Source organism: Aspergillus nidulans, chromosome I (genome assembly GCF_000011425.1).
Source record: "Aspergillus nidulans FGSC A4 chromosome I".
Classification (NCBI taxonomy): Eukaryota; Fungi; Ascomycota; class Eurotiomycetes; order Eurotiales; family Aspergillaceae; genus Aspergillus; species Aspergillus nidulans.
Genome location: NC_066257.1, coordinates 1,917,366 through 1,932,820, shown reverse-complemented (window position 1 = coordinate 1,932,820; position 15,455 = coordinate 1,917,366). Strand labels below are relative to the sequence as shown.

Here is a 15,455-nt window from a genome sequence, read left to right as displayed (position 1 = left end):
ATTGTGGAGGTGGATGGAGATGAGTGGGGGCGGATCCGTCCGATCAAGATAGAACTATTGGAAGACAGATATGCAACTATTCAAGACATCAAAAGTCCAAGCACAGGGCGATGCCCCAGTTCATGCAAGCATGTCCCGTAATGTCATCAATAGACAGCAGCTTATCAAGATGAGCTTGGTCAGCTACGTGCGCCAAGAGGTGGCTTCGATTAAAGATAGCTGGTCCAATCACGTGCGCCAAGCCATTCGTCAACTCCTCCATGCGTCCCATGACACCATCTCCATCTTCATTCTCCGACGCCTCTCATCCCCTCACGGCTGTGTTCACTCATCAAAGTGGAAGCACGCTTGATTCAACACTTACAGTCTGCAAAGTACTACTGGAGCATACTGTCAACCTTTCGAATTTTTTTCCTTCTCCAACCTGAAATCATGAAGCTCTTATCGCCCGCCACCGCTTTGCTCTTCCTGGCCCCGCTGGCTGTCACTGCTACGCCTGCTTCGTTCTTTGGATACACCCAGGACGTTATTGCGGAGGGAGCACCCGTCCGGGGTGATAACCCATTGGAGTACTGTTCAGAACCCTCTGGCGACATTTTAGAAATCAATTCGGTGGACTTGGCACCGAACCCTCCCAAGGCGTGAGTCACTGATTTCTGATTATTGCAGCGTCTTTACGCTAACTCCCCCACCATAGTGGTACAACTCTCAAGATCAGGGCGGCAGGCAATCTGCATGAGCGAATTGAAGCGGGCGCCTATGTCGTCCTGGAAGTCAAATACGGATTGATCACCCTCCTTAGGGATACGGCCGACCTGTGTGCGCAGCTCACAAATGTTGACTTGCAATGCCCTCTCGAAGAGGGGCCAATGGTTTTGACCAAGGAGGTCGACTTGCCGTCACAAATTCCTCGGGTACGCTCATTATATTCTCAAAGCTTTAAGAATGGCTGGCTAACTAGCAATCGCGATATAGGGTCGTTACACTGTCCATGCCGATGTTTACACCAAAGACAACAAGCGAATCACTTGCTTGGATGCTAAAAATATCCAGTTCTAAGGGATCTGATCTCTTCTCTATTACGCTCACGACTACTCGTCTCAGTAATGCCTACACGATAAGCAATTTGCTTTCAACTCCATGATTTGCTCACGTTCTCTCAGCATCTTACCCCTCTTTTCGTTCTTCAAGCCATATTCTCTTCGTTCTTCGGCTGCTACAGGTCTCTGGTCACATCCATTACACGGTGCCTGCCATATGTATGAGGGCTATATTGTTCGCGGCGTTTGGGACATGCTTTATTTGTTTCTACATGGCCTTTGCTAGCATAGTACGCAACAGCATCTTTACAGTTATGGTACCTCAGCATTTCGATGAGTTTTTATTCCCGTTTTTCACTTGGAACTACGCTTAAGACTCTCCTTGCGATCCAGCTTAGCTCCCTTAATACAGCCTTCCGATTGCTTTATTTACTGGTTGCCGCATGAATTGTATTATAATTACTAGTATCAGCAATCACTATGGGACGTAGCCATGATCTTGCCTCAACAGACGTGCTGAGCGCTCGGAGGGATAGAAACTCGATGTTACCTTGGATACAATACGATTACTCAGGCTGTCCGACGAACTGAGCGCATCTTCCCGCCTACAGTTTCCACAAGGTCGAAACCGAGTGTCTTGCCAGGATGTAAATATGCTGAATAATATATAACAGACGAACACATTAACCCAAATCAATCTATTCACCGAATAATCGACGAACTCGCTTCAATACGCTGTCTTTCTCAGGATCATATGGGTGGTCTTTGCTTGGAATCTCAAGGACGGCAGGGAAGGCTTCGGAGTAAGAATCGATGACGTGTCGGATGCGCTCTGCGATCTGTGCTGGTAGTTAGTATATTGCAAGCCGTGTGGGAAATACTTGAGGACAAGCAATCGACTAATAAGCATACATGTTGATTGATCAGGAGGACAGCGATATCGTTTCGTTCCTGTGTGAAGTTCTGGAATGCGTTTTCGATAGTTGAGTTCTCTGTCTTTGCGTCAACGACGAGGAAATTCCGCTGGGAATCCGGAGGGCCTGTGACGTGCTATGCATGGTGATTAGTTTATCGTTCCTAATTTTGACGAGTAGGACACTCACCCCGATCCCGGCGAGAAGAAGGCCAGTTACGGAGCTAAGACGAGGGTTTGGTTAGCGTTTAATCTCGTCTTTGGAGTTCCTGGTGAGAGGTTGAGTTACTCTTCGTCGCCGATGACGGCAAGGAACTGTCGGTCCTGTAAGTTGGACAGCGCAGTTAGTCAAGAGTTCCCTGCAGCTGGAGTGAGGGGATAATACCTTGTAAGCCACGGCACCTGCCGCCATAGTGATTGAGCTGAGAGGCGGGGGATGAAAGGCTCAGCCACTGTTTCGAGAAGAAGTCGAGTCTCGTATACCGCGCAAGCAGAGCCCGACAGTGTGCAATCTGCAGCGTTGCTACCAGTGGAGCTTGACCTTGATGTAAGCGTCGAATCTATGCCACGGTCCGCCATTGCCATCCAGAACGGTTTTAGTTCCACCTGGTTCAGCTCATTCACCACTGCTAGCGCGGCTTATATAAGCCGAGCTCCCCCATCTTTTTTCGCCGTGCTGTTGTTTTGTTTAGTCTACTCCCCCAAGCTGGTTCAAGCTCAGAAGGTCGTTCTTGGCCAGTTCTCACTTAATCTGAGCTTTATACTGGCTCACGCTGTCTAATATACTGGAATATTGCTTTATTTTTCCTTCCTAGGGCTTCCCGTTATCTGACATCACCATGCCGCGACTTGTACGCCGCCAGCCGTTGGCCGAGCGTATCAAGTCCTACTTGAACCCGCTGGATTTCCTGCTTTGGCTATGGGAGGAGATTGATGCGAATGATTGGGATCAGTTTGAAAAGAATTGGGCGACGACGTTGGGTGTCATTTTGAACCTCGTGTTTATGGTCGCGAGGGCCAACACCCGCACAAGTGGCAGTCAAGCTTTTGACGATGTGTTTGGCGAGGAAGTCGGAGTTTCGTACCTCAGCTGGCTTGTACGTCGCTGCTTTCAATCCTGATTTAAGAGCGTAGAGACTAATTGCCAGCTACTAGGCGGCGTTCATTGTCCACTTCCTGATCTGCGCCTCCGCCCTAAACACCTTCTACACCTTCCAGCGCAAACGGCATTATCGCATGTTTGAAGCCTCGATCGACAAAGCCCCCGCTACGCCGTCTGCTCACCGTGTTCGAGTTGATTCTACACCCGTGACGGCCTCGCCGCTTCGATACCTTGCCAATGCGCTTTCCGGGTCTGCCGAGTCGCGGGCTCACCCTGATGCCGAGCGTGATGTTTGGGAGATTGCGGTTTGGGATCCCCTGCCGATTTGCCTCCGTCTCTTCTGTCTCTTCAGTCCTGGGCATGTCCTTATCTATTGGCTCTTTCTCCCTACACAGCTCTCGGACCCTCGCCCTAGTGTCACGATCGTTCTGGCTCTTGTGGTGACGACTCTTCTGTCGATTCAGATGTCATTCCTTTCGTCGTTCTTCCAGAGGCAAGCCAAGGATTCTCAGATAGTTCACAAGGAAGTGTTGAGGGAGTACGACACAAAATTCGTGCATCCCAGAACCCAGCCATTGATGAGAGAGGTCGGAACCCAATTCTCCGGTCCTAACTCGGCCTTTGAGAAGTACAACAAGGTCGAGACGTACACACCAGCCGTCGTCATTAACAGAGGATTCAAGACGAGCCCTAACCCGAATTACTTAAGGCATATCGATCCTGATGGGAATACCTCTCGGAATAGCTCCTTCGCTTCTACGCCATCGAGACCACCTCACCTAGTGCAAACTCCAAATCATTTGCGGGACGCTTCTCCAGCCATCAAAGCTCCGCTAGCTTCTATTCGCCAGCCCCAATTCCGACCGACCCCATCTCGCACAGGTGATGGTGGTAGTCTCGGAGTATACTCACACGCCAATTCGCCTTTGCGGAAATCTACGCCCGGCAACTTTGATCGCCGTCTGCATAACAGTGGGGATTTCTTTTATCGAGAAAGAAGTGTACGGCCTTCTAGTCCTCTCAAAAAGAGCAACATATCCGCTGCTCCAAGTCCAGTTACTCCAGGGACCAGCAGGAGTAGCCTGCGTCGTGAGACTGGGCACTTCTAGTTGAAGAAAACGGAAAGGGGAAATCGATATTGCACCTTAAGCTCTCTTCTTTGAAGTGATAATGGCCCTTGCATGCACGGAGTACTACGTGATCTGGCTCTGGCCCTCGTTTACGTATACCGCTCTCATGTGACGGCGATGCCATCGTCAAAACGAGGAATGTGACTTGGAAAGCTCGCTCTAGCCATCGTAATATGCAGTTTATGTTTGGCGCCATTACTTGCAAGGCTAAAACCAGCGTTGACGCCTGGGATTGGACAGTCACCTGTCTTAAAAGTGGTTCGAGCACCTGCCTCTGGAAGACATGGATCGGCGCCGGATGATGCACCTTCCATTTGAGCCCTTATCTGCCAATGATGTAGCTTCCATTCCAGGCCGCATCAAACTTGAGATGGGCATTCCACGCTTGTTTGGCGGTACATTCTCAACCATGGCGGCTTACCGGATTGCATTCCAAACACCCCACCAGCCTCTTAGACGCGACCCGGCCCAAGAGTGTTAGTTTCGACGGACAAAAGATGTTCGCCTTTCCCACGCCTTTCGTCGCCGCGCCTTGATGGTTGTTATCCCAGTCCCTGGCTAAAGGCAGGTCGGCCCACCACGGACCACATTTAAACGACTTCTACTCATGAAAAGGCTAGTTCGCCTAATTAATCGGCACTGACCCAGGAGCCAGAATTCCCAGTGCTTGAAACCGCGACCCTTTCGGTATGGCTACGGCGTTTGACCTAATGAACGGGCATCTGCTCAGTCTTCAAACCCGCCCACGCCGTAGCAAAGACGCGAAACTCGATGCCGACACGAAAAACTCCCAAAACAGTCCAGCTGAACTAGCAATTCGCTCAGAAAGCACTAACTGTGGAGCTGACACGTCTGTACCCTCACCACGATCTAAGACCACGCCTACAAAGCTCCCCATACTCAAGCTTAACACGGATAAGGATCGCAGGGAGCAAAAGGACACTGCCGCGCAAGGCAACCAGAAAGGAAGTGAAGGTTCACCTGGATACGAGTCGCCCAAGTCCCTTAATCAAGACCGCGAACGGTATTGGCGAAAAGTAAGGGATAGGGTTGATAAAGATACCCTGTCGCCGCATGATAACGGAAAACAGAAGACATCTCATAAAGGAGCATATCGAAAGATTATCTCATTAGCAAACTCCTCACGGCAAGAATTGGCGAAGCATAGGTGGAAGTATTCTGGCGGCTCTTCGGGCGAGAAATTATGCACACCAGAGACTAGTTCTGAAGTGAAGGTGGACAATTCCCAGGCTGAACAGAAAGATGGCTCCAGAGACAGCCCTTTGACCGAAGGAGGTCAATGTGCGGAGTGGAAAGGCCGAATGAACAGCAGCCACTCAGCAAGCTCGAATGGAAGCGGCGCATCCAGTGAAAAGTACAAGACAGGCAGTACTACTACCGACTCATCTTACAATTCGAATTCATCTGTATCTCCAATATCCGGTCCGTCCTCCTCGATAAGGGACTGGGAAGATAGATTTGTCGTCCATATGCCGTCGGCACGGGAGCCCAATCCTCCAACCCTAAACGTGCGCCAAATTGCCCAATATCAAAGGAGCATCGAGAAAGTACAGAAGGAAGGCGGATCAATGGTTGATCCCGACACCCTGCCTAGTCCACGTGAAGGGTCACCAGAGGAGCAACAAAAACTTCCTGGACATTCCCGCAAACGCCCAGCGATGCTGGATGGTCAGGATTCGAGGACATCTTCCTCGGACCAGGACGCCGATAGTGAATTGGTATTCAATCCTAATCACCCCCGTTATTATTGTCCAGATGAAATTGGCAAGAGATTCAGCACAATCTGGGAAGAATCATCCTCCAGCCCCAAACAGAAGCCACCGCATACAAATCCGGATGGTTCTTTTTTAGGGTGCAAAGAGATCAATGGACCGCACGACCGGAATCCCGACGAAATCCTATACTTCTCGACACCAGAACGCCCCAAAGTCGTGAATATCCCTCCTTCACGCATGCCCCGGGTGTCGAAAGAGTCGAGGCCGGCCGTGATGCGCCGCGGGAAGATATCAAAAGGGGAGTCAAAACTCGTTCTAGAAGAGTGGGAACCAATTTCTCGGAATTTGAAGCATGCCCAATGCTCGAAGCCATCCCCAAGCCTTCTGTGTCGGGAGGCACAGTGTCAGCGATTGATGACAAAGAAGTCTACTGCCCTGGAAGGGAAAGACGAACCAGATTCTACCGAGAAACTGGCCGGATCAGAGAACCACAAACCGAACTCAAGGGCGGACGATGTATTCATTATCACACCCACTATAACACGTACTATGGTGAGCATGACGGACCTCAGATGTCACCTACCGAAACCTTCCGGCATCAGGGAGCCTGTTGCTCGCAGCGCAGGCGAACTCATCACCGCCAGGGCAAGGCTCCCGACAAACACCAAACCGCTTGTCTCGCCTTCAGGCCTACGTCGGGCGAGTCAAAATTCATGGGAAAAGTCAAACGCGCAATCCACAGTGCATTCAGACCCGGCACACGCCACGAATATCCCCGGCGGAAGACAACGAATAGACATAAGGGTCACCGCCGCAGAAAAACCCGTCCCCGTAGACAAACCTCGGGGTATGCGTGGGTTCATCCGTACGCCAGGGATCCCAAGGTCATCAACCGAGACGCGCATCGAGCAGCCCAGAAATAAAACATCGGAAATTGCCGCCAAAAGCCCACCAACGAAAAGAGTAGTATATACGCCACCTAGAAAATCGACTCCATATCATCCAGAAGCGGAGAACTCACAATCAGAAAATGAAGCAGTTTCGCCTGCCAGCAAGAAGAGCGGATCGCAGACCCACGAAGCAATGATGCAAGCGAAGATTTTCGACGTTGCCGAGTTAGATGGGCACCAACTAAATGATCATGGGGACAACATTGCCAAACCTTCGCTTTCAAATCGTAGCCTAAAAGACAAGGAAACAAGGCCTGAGTCCAAGGAAAGGATGAGTTCCGAAAGTCTTCATATGTTCATCGACATGATCTTTCTCTTCGTCTCTCAGGTGCAACGTTTCTGTAGTCAGTTGAAAGCGAACCGTGGCTCGAAGTTTGTTTTGTTCAAGTTGTTCGTGAACAGCATATTGGGGATGCTTGAGCACTGTCTGCACGTTCTTCGGGATGGCCTAGCCGTCATATCTGCATACAATGCTACAGGAGCGTGGCCCAAAACAAACGACAAGGATCTTACGTTGTTGTTCACCGATCTTGGCCAAGCCGTGATTTATCTCGTCGTGCTGGGTTTTGTGGCCGTCGTCGTCGCGCGAGCTGTGGGATTTGTGATTCTCATCGGAACATGGATAATGTGGTTTGCACGGCCATTTGCATTGACTTTCCGTACAGTTTTGCGCGTTCTATCTTTATGAGCATTCTTATTGTATTCTAGCCTCAAGGACTCAATTCCTGGAACTTTGGGTCTGGCCGCAAAATACTTATCTCCTCGCGTCTTCTATTCTTACATCTAGACCTGGTGGTGCCATGGTATCCTTAGACTTGCCATTATTATGCAAGGGGTCACTCTCATGTATATTATTGGCGCACTCAAGCTACCCGATCGTGAGACTGTGCCGCCTGCCGCCGAGTACTCAGCTTGAATGCATAGATAACTAAGAATCTGGAAGGCAGAGACCTATTGTGATTAAACATTCATCTTATCGTAAGACGACAATTTTGAGATTCATACGAGTTTTCTACTTCGCTTGACACGAGAGAAAAGGTAATATATCTGGCTCTATCAACTAAACTCGGTACATTCCTGTACCATCCAGCCAGTCCATTCACGATGTCAGAGAATGCATTAAACGTGATGAGATATAAGAGAGTATCAACAGAGGAAGATGCATATGAATTAATTTCCAAAGCCCATCAAAAATAAAGGGGAAGAGGAAAAGAAAAAGGAAGAAAGGAAGGAAAAAGAAATACTCCAGTCCGTCCGTATCCCATGTTGAAGAGGATTCGCTTCGATCACTTTTTTCGATCACTTTTTAGTTTGGCGCTCAAGTCACGAAAAACTCCGATCCAAAATCCCCTGTGTATAGTGTTGAATATTATAAAACCACTCCACCAGCTCCCTTAATGCTGCTTTTAAGTCCCAAGAGGGAATGATAATGTTGAATAACTATCCGTGTTGAAGATTGATTTCTCGTGCCGAAAGAAAAGTCATAATGGGTATATTGTTGAGAATTGAAAAGTCATGTTGAATTAAATAACGCTGAGAGGAAGAAATCGTTGAGAGGTCTTCATTCGTGTCGCCGTAAAACATTTCGTTGCTGGTTCTAGCCTGGGGCTTGCCCAAGGCACAGATATATTCGTTGAGGTTGATTGAGTGTTGAAGATTAAATATGTTGAATTATGGCTGTGTAGATGTGCAGAAGCAAGGGTGGCATTGTGTTAAGCAACGCGTAAGCTGTAGAGTGCCTAATTTTTCACGGGCTGTTCGGCGGCGGTCCCGTTGGAGGTTGTGCCGTTGGTTGCGCCATTGGCTGTTCCGTTGTGGTGGGCCTTATCCTCGGTGATTCCACCTGAGATCTCGAGTTCAAGGTCTTTGACGTTCAAGTCCTTGAATAGCTCGAAGAGGTCGTAGGTGTTATGGAAGTCGTTGTTGACTGCAATTGTGGTTAGTACGAAGTATTAACGTCACGAGGAACACTTACCAATATTGACGAGGTACCATGAATCCATTATGCCCTGGAGCAACTTACGGGTTGGACTTGAGGCTTCGTGACACTTGGCCCAATCTTCACCGAGCTGGTACGCCTCGTCCTTCCAGGCCAGGAAGCTGACTGTTTCCACAATTGTTGGCTGTACGACCTCACGTCCGGCGAATATACCCCATGTCAGAGCATTAGGGCTATCGCGAGTGTTTGTTCGCAGTTCGCCTTTCTTAGTCACAGCATGATAGGTAAGATCCTCGTTTGCTTCGATTCGCGCAATGAGCTCGTCAATTACGTAGGGCGGAACGAGAAGCTCAAGATATGCCTTCTGGTAGACGAAGCCGTTCTTAGGACCCCATCCAAAAACAGGGTGGGAAGACTTCACACCGTTCACAGCGGGCTGAGAATTAATAGTGAAGAAACCTCGTCTGTTGAGCTCAACCAGTGCGTCCTTGATGGCGCTTGTCTCCGGAGTGATAGGAGAGTCACTCCAGGGGAGTCGGTCGAGGTTGCCTTCCAGGAAACGAACAAAGACTTCAGCAAGATCACGGAGGGAGTTTGGCTCGCCCCATAGCTTGATGTTCTGTTCGTTTGTACCCTTGAGACCTACACCATATAGTTCCAACTCACCAAAGGCGGGCGATCGGGAGTCCGTCCAGCGGCCGTTGGGAAATTCATCCCAGATCGCAGTCCGCGCAATGTAGGACGAGTTGCGGTTCCGCCAGAAGATAGGACGAACGTCTTCTTCCCTCCGGTTTAGACCAAGCGAAGGCCTCCAAGGCAAAGGCCTAGGAATTGGAGCCTCGGCCGTCGGGGTGAGTTCCAGTTCTTCAAGAACAAGCTGTGTGGACTGGGCGAGGTTCATCGTATAGCTGATTTGTGTAAGCAAAATAAGCCTTGATGAGATAAAACGGGAAACCTACAAGTGCAGATGCTTGATGCCAGAGGCGATCAACCTCCTACACATGTCTGCAATCAGGCGTTTTCCGACTTGCTTGACAGCTGCATCATCGTTCTTCACGGGCTCCAGAGCCTCAAGCCAGTCAGGCGGAATATGGGTCTTGGTCCAATTCGCACGTCTGATGAAAGCAGCATATGTTTGGATTGGCATAATGCCGGGGATGATGGGCACATTGATGCCCTTGGCGCGACATTTCTCAACCCACTTTATGAAGTTGTCCGTATCGTAAAACATCTGAGTGACGATGAACGAGCTGCCAGCATCAACCTTCTCCTTGAGATGGTCAATCAATTGATCTACATCTGAATTGTCATCGGCACCTTCAGGATATCCCCCAACTCCAATGCAGAAATGGTTCCCGTACTTCTCCCGGATGTACTTCACCAAGTCCTTCGCATACCGGAATCCACCATCAGCAGCCTCCCACACCTCCTTTTCGCGCGGAGGGTCGCCGCGTAGAGCGAGAATGTTTGTACAGCCTGCCTTGTAGGCGGCTTGGAGCGCCGCGTCCACCCTCTCCTGGGGCATATCTGTGCAGGTGAGATGCATGCATGTTTCCAGGCCGTACACTGATTGCGCGACATTGACCATTTCACAGGTCAAGTCTGAGAGTCGTCCACCAGCACCCCAAGTGATATCGATGAAAGACGGACCGAGCCCGTGCATGCGGTCCATTCTGTCGTACAGGTTCTGGACACCTTGCGCTGTCTTCGGAGGGAAGAACTCGAATGAGATGCCGATTTTACCGGCAGCCTCATTTTGGGCGAGTTTCTCTTTGATATGCATCTTGCGGGCTGCTTATTCTGCTCGAGCCATCAGCACTGTTTTTTGGGGCCAGCAGAGAACATGACAGTTTGGAGGGGAACAAGCTATTCTACTCACAGTACGACGAGAAACCGTCTCAACTATGTTCGGGGATAATCGATGTTGAGTACTTGACTTTCCTCGCTCTGCTGACAGGTCTGCCCACCGGTGAGATTTTCGGAAATGCCTCTGTTTTTTGGCGAAAGCATGCAACTCCGAAGCGGCTAAGACAAGAGAACAAGAAGAATATTCGAGACAGAAGCACGCAATGACAGGGGAGTGCAGTAAGGTCAACAGAGAAAGCCTGCTCTGAGACGTGAGACAGAGGTATGCAGAAGAAGAGGAATGGAGGAATGGAGGACCCCTCAGGACCGGAGTTCGGAGGATGAGCGGCACGTGTTTTCTCCGATAGAAGTCCGGTGTACTGCTGCAAGCAAAGACGGAAAATCAGAATCAGCGATGCAATGGAATTGAATACAACCTTTCCTCAGGGAATAATGCGGAGAGGTACACAGAGAAAAAAAAAAAGCGGAGGAGGGTGATTGAGCATGAAAAGCTCGGAGGACCCCGCCCCTCGTTGCGTGCCCACTGCTGCCACTCCGCCCCTCCAAAAAGATCGCCGAGCAAAAAAAGATGAGGAAAACTCATCCAACTTTCTCCCTATACTTCCTAGCAATTGCATAGACGTTGACTTTTTTCTGAACTCATCTGTCGCTCAGCATTTTCTATTGAACTCAGAAATACAACCCAATAATCAAAATGTCCGCCGCCCCAGAACAAAAAGCCGCTCTACTCCCCCTCCTCATCTCTAACAAAGTACTCTCATTCGGCACCTACACCCTCAAATCCGGCCGTGAATCGCCCTACTTCTTCACCTCTTCGCTACTACACACAGCTCCTTTGCTCCGCGCCACCTCCGCCGCCTATGCAAGTGTCCTCTCCGCCGCGCCCTTCGTTACTACCGCCGCAGACGGCACCACAACCCCCAATTTCGACATTATCTTCGGCCCTGCCTATAAGGGAATTCCCATCTGTGCGGCGGTCGTAAACGAGCTCGCTGTGCGCGACTCACTCGCTGGTCAGGCCAAGGGCACCTGGGACAACGTCAGCTACTCGTTCAACCGCAAGGAAGCTAAGGACCACGGCGAGGGCGGCAACATCGTCGGTGCGCCGCTCAAGGGCAAGCGGGTTGTCATTGTGGACGATGTTATCACGGCTGGTACGGCGCTGCGCGAGGCTGTGGGCATCATCGAGAAGGAGGGCGGCATTGTCTCCGGAGTAGTTGTTCTACTGGACCGTGAGGAGCGGGTTAGTGAGAGTGAAGCGAAGAGTGCTGTTGGTTGTGCTCAGCGGGATCTGGGCGAGAAGGTTCCTGTGCGTGCGGTTATTGGTCTGCATGATTTGATTGAGAAGCTGGGAAGTGAGATCGGAGAGGGAGAGATCCAAAGGCTGAAAGATTACCGGGCGAGGTATGGTGCCAAGTGAAGCGGCTCCATTGATTGTTGAAGGACTATTGATTGGTTTATTGAATTATGAATAAAACGAATGATGGTTAACTTGATGCCCCAATATGGTCGGTGTCGTCTACAGTTGACTAAGGATGAGCAAAGAAATACATCAGAACGACTAGCATGCCGTTAAAATGACTATATATCAATTTGGTACATTTCCAATATGCGATTTGACAGCTGAAAAGACATGCCCATTATGTAGAATATTATTGATGAACCGCGACTAGTTAGCAACCAGCAACCTCTCTCCCCACTATATATTTTACGGGTCATTCGACCGCCCACAGAGATTAGCTACGCTTATACAGTTGGAAGCTTCTCAAAAACTTAAACATGGATATTTTCTTTATCTATTATAGCAGTTACATTGCGCAGCACTAGGAAATTCTACATACTCCAGGTATAACAGCTTGGTAGGACCTGCCTTGGCATACTTTTAAGTATAGATCACTTATAAAGAGACCTCCTATATGATTATTTGTTACTATAAAACCCGATCCCTTTTATATACTAAGATCTGCTTCAGAAAACCATTAACCAGAATATGCCTTTTGTCTTAATTTTTCGTTTTCTGTTCAACCATGAAGTATATATGCTAGAAATTTACGGCCCTATTGAACACCAGACTCATAACACCTAATTATACCTTCCAGTTCACCACGAAAACCGATAGAGGACTGACCGTGCCTGATCAATTACAATCTACATACGCGTAGAAGGTCTCAAGAAGGTCCTACCTGAAAGCTCGAAAAGCTTCATTCTTCCACGGCCGAAGCGGGAAATGACGGGCACATCCTGGAGATCAGAAACGAAAGCTCTCAACCCTTATTCAACGCTTCTTGCCTTTCAACAGCTCGAAGCAAATGCTGAATAGACAGAACGTGTAGGGTAGTACAGGACAGTCGTTGGGATTATCTCGACCAAGCTCAGAAGAAGCGCAATGACAGCTGCTTGTCAATTATGGCACGCCGCCTCGAGCTTTTCCCAGCGTCTTTTTGTAGCCACTGACCTGTCCTTGGGTTCGTATGCGCGGCCATAATGCGGTATCAGATGGCGGGTGGAAACAGAAGTCCGAAAGCGCGCCAGCCGGCCGGTATAGCTCCTGGTGGAAAATCGTGTCAGCAGCTTTGTAGCCGGCGAATGACCGGTGAGTAGACTAGAGAGCGTGAAGTTTCAAGAGGAAATTATTTGGAGGGCATATGGGGCCACACTGTCTCGCCTGCGTACCTGAATGGAAAAACCGCGCAGTTGACTGAAAGGTCGGGAAGACGTGCCGACCAGCGCATGTAGCCACGAGAAGTCCGTCATCCAAACTTCGAATTCAGACACGACATGCAAGTCACGCAGGAGCTTCTTAGCGAGCCCTCTGTATGGTCCTCATTTTGTGCTTGCCTGTTGAAATTGAGGCAGCTGGGAGCTTGCGCGGGCTTCGACGCTGGCCCGGAACCGAGTCTCCGAAGTGCTTTGCGTGATAAGTCAGAATATTGAATCCATAGTATCCGTGCACACTGGTATGTAGAGGCAGCTACATAAACTGCATACAGAGGAGACTTGCTGGCTTCTGCACGTCAGATAAGCTAGTAGTTTCCAGAGGCTGAAAAGTGGAGATGGACGAGAAGTCCAGTCAACCTCTGCAGAGCTCGATAGACTTGCCGCAGCTGTAGCAGCAACTGTCTGTTTCTCAGACATATTGTGGCTGATCTGAAACCGAACCAGCGTCTAGTAGTCGTGACGGAAAAGATGCAGTTCATCTAAGCCGAGGACGAAGATATGAACATAGTCAGTATGCTTCGCACACAGTATAGGGTAGAAAATGTGTGGAGCGCAGAATAAATACTCTATTTCCTGCCGGACGCAGCACGGTACCATTTCGAGTAACCAAGCCAGATGATGCCATGTTTCGTAGCGGTTGAGATATCTGCGTACGGTGTAAGCTGCTCGCTGGACTGATATCTAGACCGCTCCTTCCTGCAGACGCTGTTCATGTACCTTCGAATCGTATGCGCCAGAATATTATTTTTAGGTATCTATGGCGACATTCGGCAGCGAGGTGACCGAGCAATGGTCTTCATGATGAACCACCAGGCGTCCGACCTCTTGTTGAATGCTTGGCTTGCCACGGTTATTCCCAACAGAACGCCGGCAGTAAACAAGCGTGTCGAATTTGGAGTATACGTACCCACTATTTGGGTAATCAGGACTCCCGAAAGCAAAATATTCCCGATCCTTAAGCCAACAGCTCAGCATTTCAGACTGAGAGCCGCTTCTGGTCTTCCAGAAAATTCCGGTGGCAGGATCGATAATGATGTCATGAAATATATTTATGATTCCAATCAACAAAAGATTCATTTGATTGCTCAAGTCTTAGATCCCGGCAGCGATCATCTGAAGGGATACCCAAGGAACAAGAGTGGAGGAGTTAGGGAGTGATCCTCTAGTCTACGAGAGCCCACCTGGTTCCGTGCCCCACAAGAACCTAGATGGTTAATGGAGCTTACTAATATCTGCCACCCAATCATACAGCATTTTAGCAAAATAAGCTGTTGCTAGTCTGGATCTATAACTCGGCAGCAATAACTTTTTGACGAGAATTCACCGACTATAGAAGGTTCAACATCGTGGCTCCTGCATTGCATGATCAAACTTGTATGACCGGCTTTTTTTTTTTTTTGTTCTGTAGAGATAAAGAAGAGATCTGATTAGCGAATACTTCGCGCACTCAAGCTAAATCAGACCGACATTCAGGCTGACAACCACCACAATATTTCACTGAACCCTATCTTTTCTGGAGCAGAGCCCGGGGTGGATACTATACCCAGGAGCTAGAGTATCTATTGATAAGTGCTAGGTCTCTTTGAAGTTCGCTGAGTCTCCTTGCAGGTGCGTTTCTAATAAGGACAAAAACTTTCCGTTGTCGGCGGCAGGGAGCGCTATTGGAGCGACGGGTCTCTTCAGGCCGTCGCTGCGGTGAGCTAGATATGAGACATCGAATCCAGACAGTCTCTTCAGCTCTTGTTGTACCTCTCATATCCCTACCAGCCGTGCCAGCAAGGGGGTAGCTTTAGGGTTGATCCGCCGCTTGGCATACTGTAACGTGACTATTCTCCGTATCACCATGTATTAAGCGATCCTGCGCGCTACTTCGGTTCGGCGGCCGATCTATATTTGCCATCAGCATGCGCTAACAGTCAGTTCACTATAGACTAGCTTGCTATCTGATAATAGTCAAATACCAGACCAAAAAAGTTAGTTTTTGCTGCATCTGAAATTGGTTATAGTCTTCGACCGCAGTCGACCAGACCATCCAAAAGTACTCGACTTGGACATAGATTC

At 49.3% G+C, this 15,455-nt stretch overlaps 7 protein-coding genes across 7 annotated transcripts, besides 1 other annotated feature; 5 read left to right on the top strand and 2 right to left on the bottom strand.

The window, feature by feature from the left end:
• Positions 1–15,455: part of a sequence feature (contig 1.100 1..337251(-1)) that runs on past both edges of the window.
• On the top strand, positions 323–1,466 carry ANIA_05879 (sterol transporter). Its single transcript, XM_658391.2, has 3 exons — positions 323–641; positions 698–914; positions 976–1,466. The coding sequence occupies exons 1-3, from the start codon at positions 433–435 to the stop codon at positions 1,057–1,059; spliced, it is 510 nt and encodes a 169-aa protein (XP_663483.1). The 5' UTR covers positions 323–432; the 3' UTR covers positions 1,060–1,466.
• Positions 1,739–2,516, bottom strand: ANIA_05880 (H(+)-transporting V1 sector ATPase subunit F; the record flags this gene model as incomplete). The annotated part of the gene is made up of 5 exons (XM_658392.2): positions 2,339–2,516; positions 2,243–2,277; positions 2,144–2,177; positions 1,953–2,090; positions 1,739–1,879 (listed from the first exon to the last, which is right to left on the bottom strand). The coding sequence occupies exons 1-5, from the start codon at positions 2,363–2,365 to the stop codon at positions 1,739–1,741; spliced, it is 375 nt and encodes a 124-aa protein (XP_663484.1). The 5' UTR covers positions 2,366–2,516.
• Positions 2,793–4,164, top strand: ANIA_05881 (Nur1/Mug154 family protein; the record flags this gene model as incomplete). Its single annotated transcript, XM_658393.1, has 2 exons — positions 2,793–3,050; positions 3,109–4,164. 2 exons carry the CDS (start codon positions 2,793–2,795, stop codon positions 4,162–4,164), a joined length of 1,314 nt encoding a protein of 437 aa, XP_663485.1.
• On the top strand, positions 4,875–7,559 carry ANIA_05882 (putative NTP binding protein; the record flags this gene model as incomplete). Its single annotated transcript, XM_658394.2, has 1 exon — positions 4,875–7,559. The coding sequence occupies one exon, from the start codon at positions 4,875–4,877 to the stop codon at positions 7,557–7,559; it is 2,685 nt and encodes an 894-aa protein (XP_663486.2).
• ANIA_05883 (methylenetetrahydrofolate reductase (NAD(P)H) MET13) lies at positions 8,611–11,086 on the bottom strand (the record flags this gene model as incomplete). The annotated part of the gene is made up of 4 exons (XM_658395.2): positions 10,690–11,086; positions 9,770–10,610; positions 8,847–9,718; positions 8,611–8,798 (listed from the first exon to the last, which is right to left on the bottom strand). The coding sequence occupies exons 2-4, from the start codon at positions 10,591–10,593 to the stop codon at positions 8,611–8,613; spliced, it is 1,884 nt and encodes a 627-aa protein (XP_663487.1). The 5' UTR covers positions 10,594–10,610; positions 10,690–11,086.
• On the top strand, positions 11,264–12,096 carry ANIA_05884 (orotate phosphoribosyltransferase pyrF; the record flags this gene model as incomplete). The annotated part of the gene is made up of 1 exon (XM_658396.2): positions 11,264–12,096. The coding sequence occupies exon 1, from the start codon at positions 11,371–11,373 to the stop codon at positions 12,094–12,096; it is 726 nt and encodes a 241-aa protein (XP_663488.1). The 5' UTR covers positions 11,264–11,370.
• Positions 13,161–13,698, top strand: ANIA_11492 (uncharacterized protein; the record flags this gene model as incomplete). Its single annotated transcript, XM_050612579.1, has 3 exons — positions 13,161–13,269; positions 13,619–13,633; positions 13,667–13,698. The coding sequence occupies 3 exons, from the start codon at positions 13,161–13,163 to the stop codon at positions 13,696–13,698; spliced, it is 156 nt and encodes a 51-aa protein (XP_050467059.1).

Coding starts and splice junctions, on each gene's coding strand:
- ANIA_05879 (XM_658391.2), top strand. CDS start 433: ATGAAGCTCTTATCGCCCGCCACCGCTTTGCTCTTCCTGGCCCCGCTG. Junction 642..697: donor GCACCGAACCCTCCCAAGGC/GTGAGTCACTGA, acceptor CCCCCACCATAG/TGGTACAACTCTCAAGATCA. Junction 915..975: donor TGCCGTCACAAATTCCTCGG/GTACGCTCATTA, acceptor ATCGCGATATAG/GGTCGTTACACTGTCCATGC.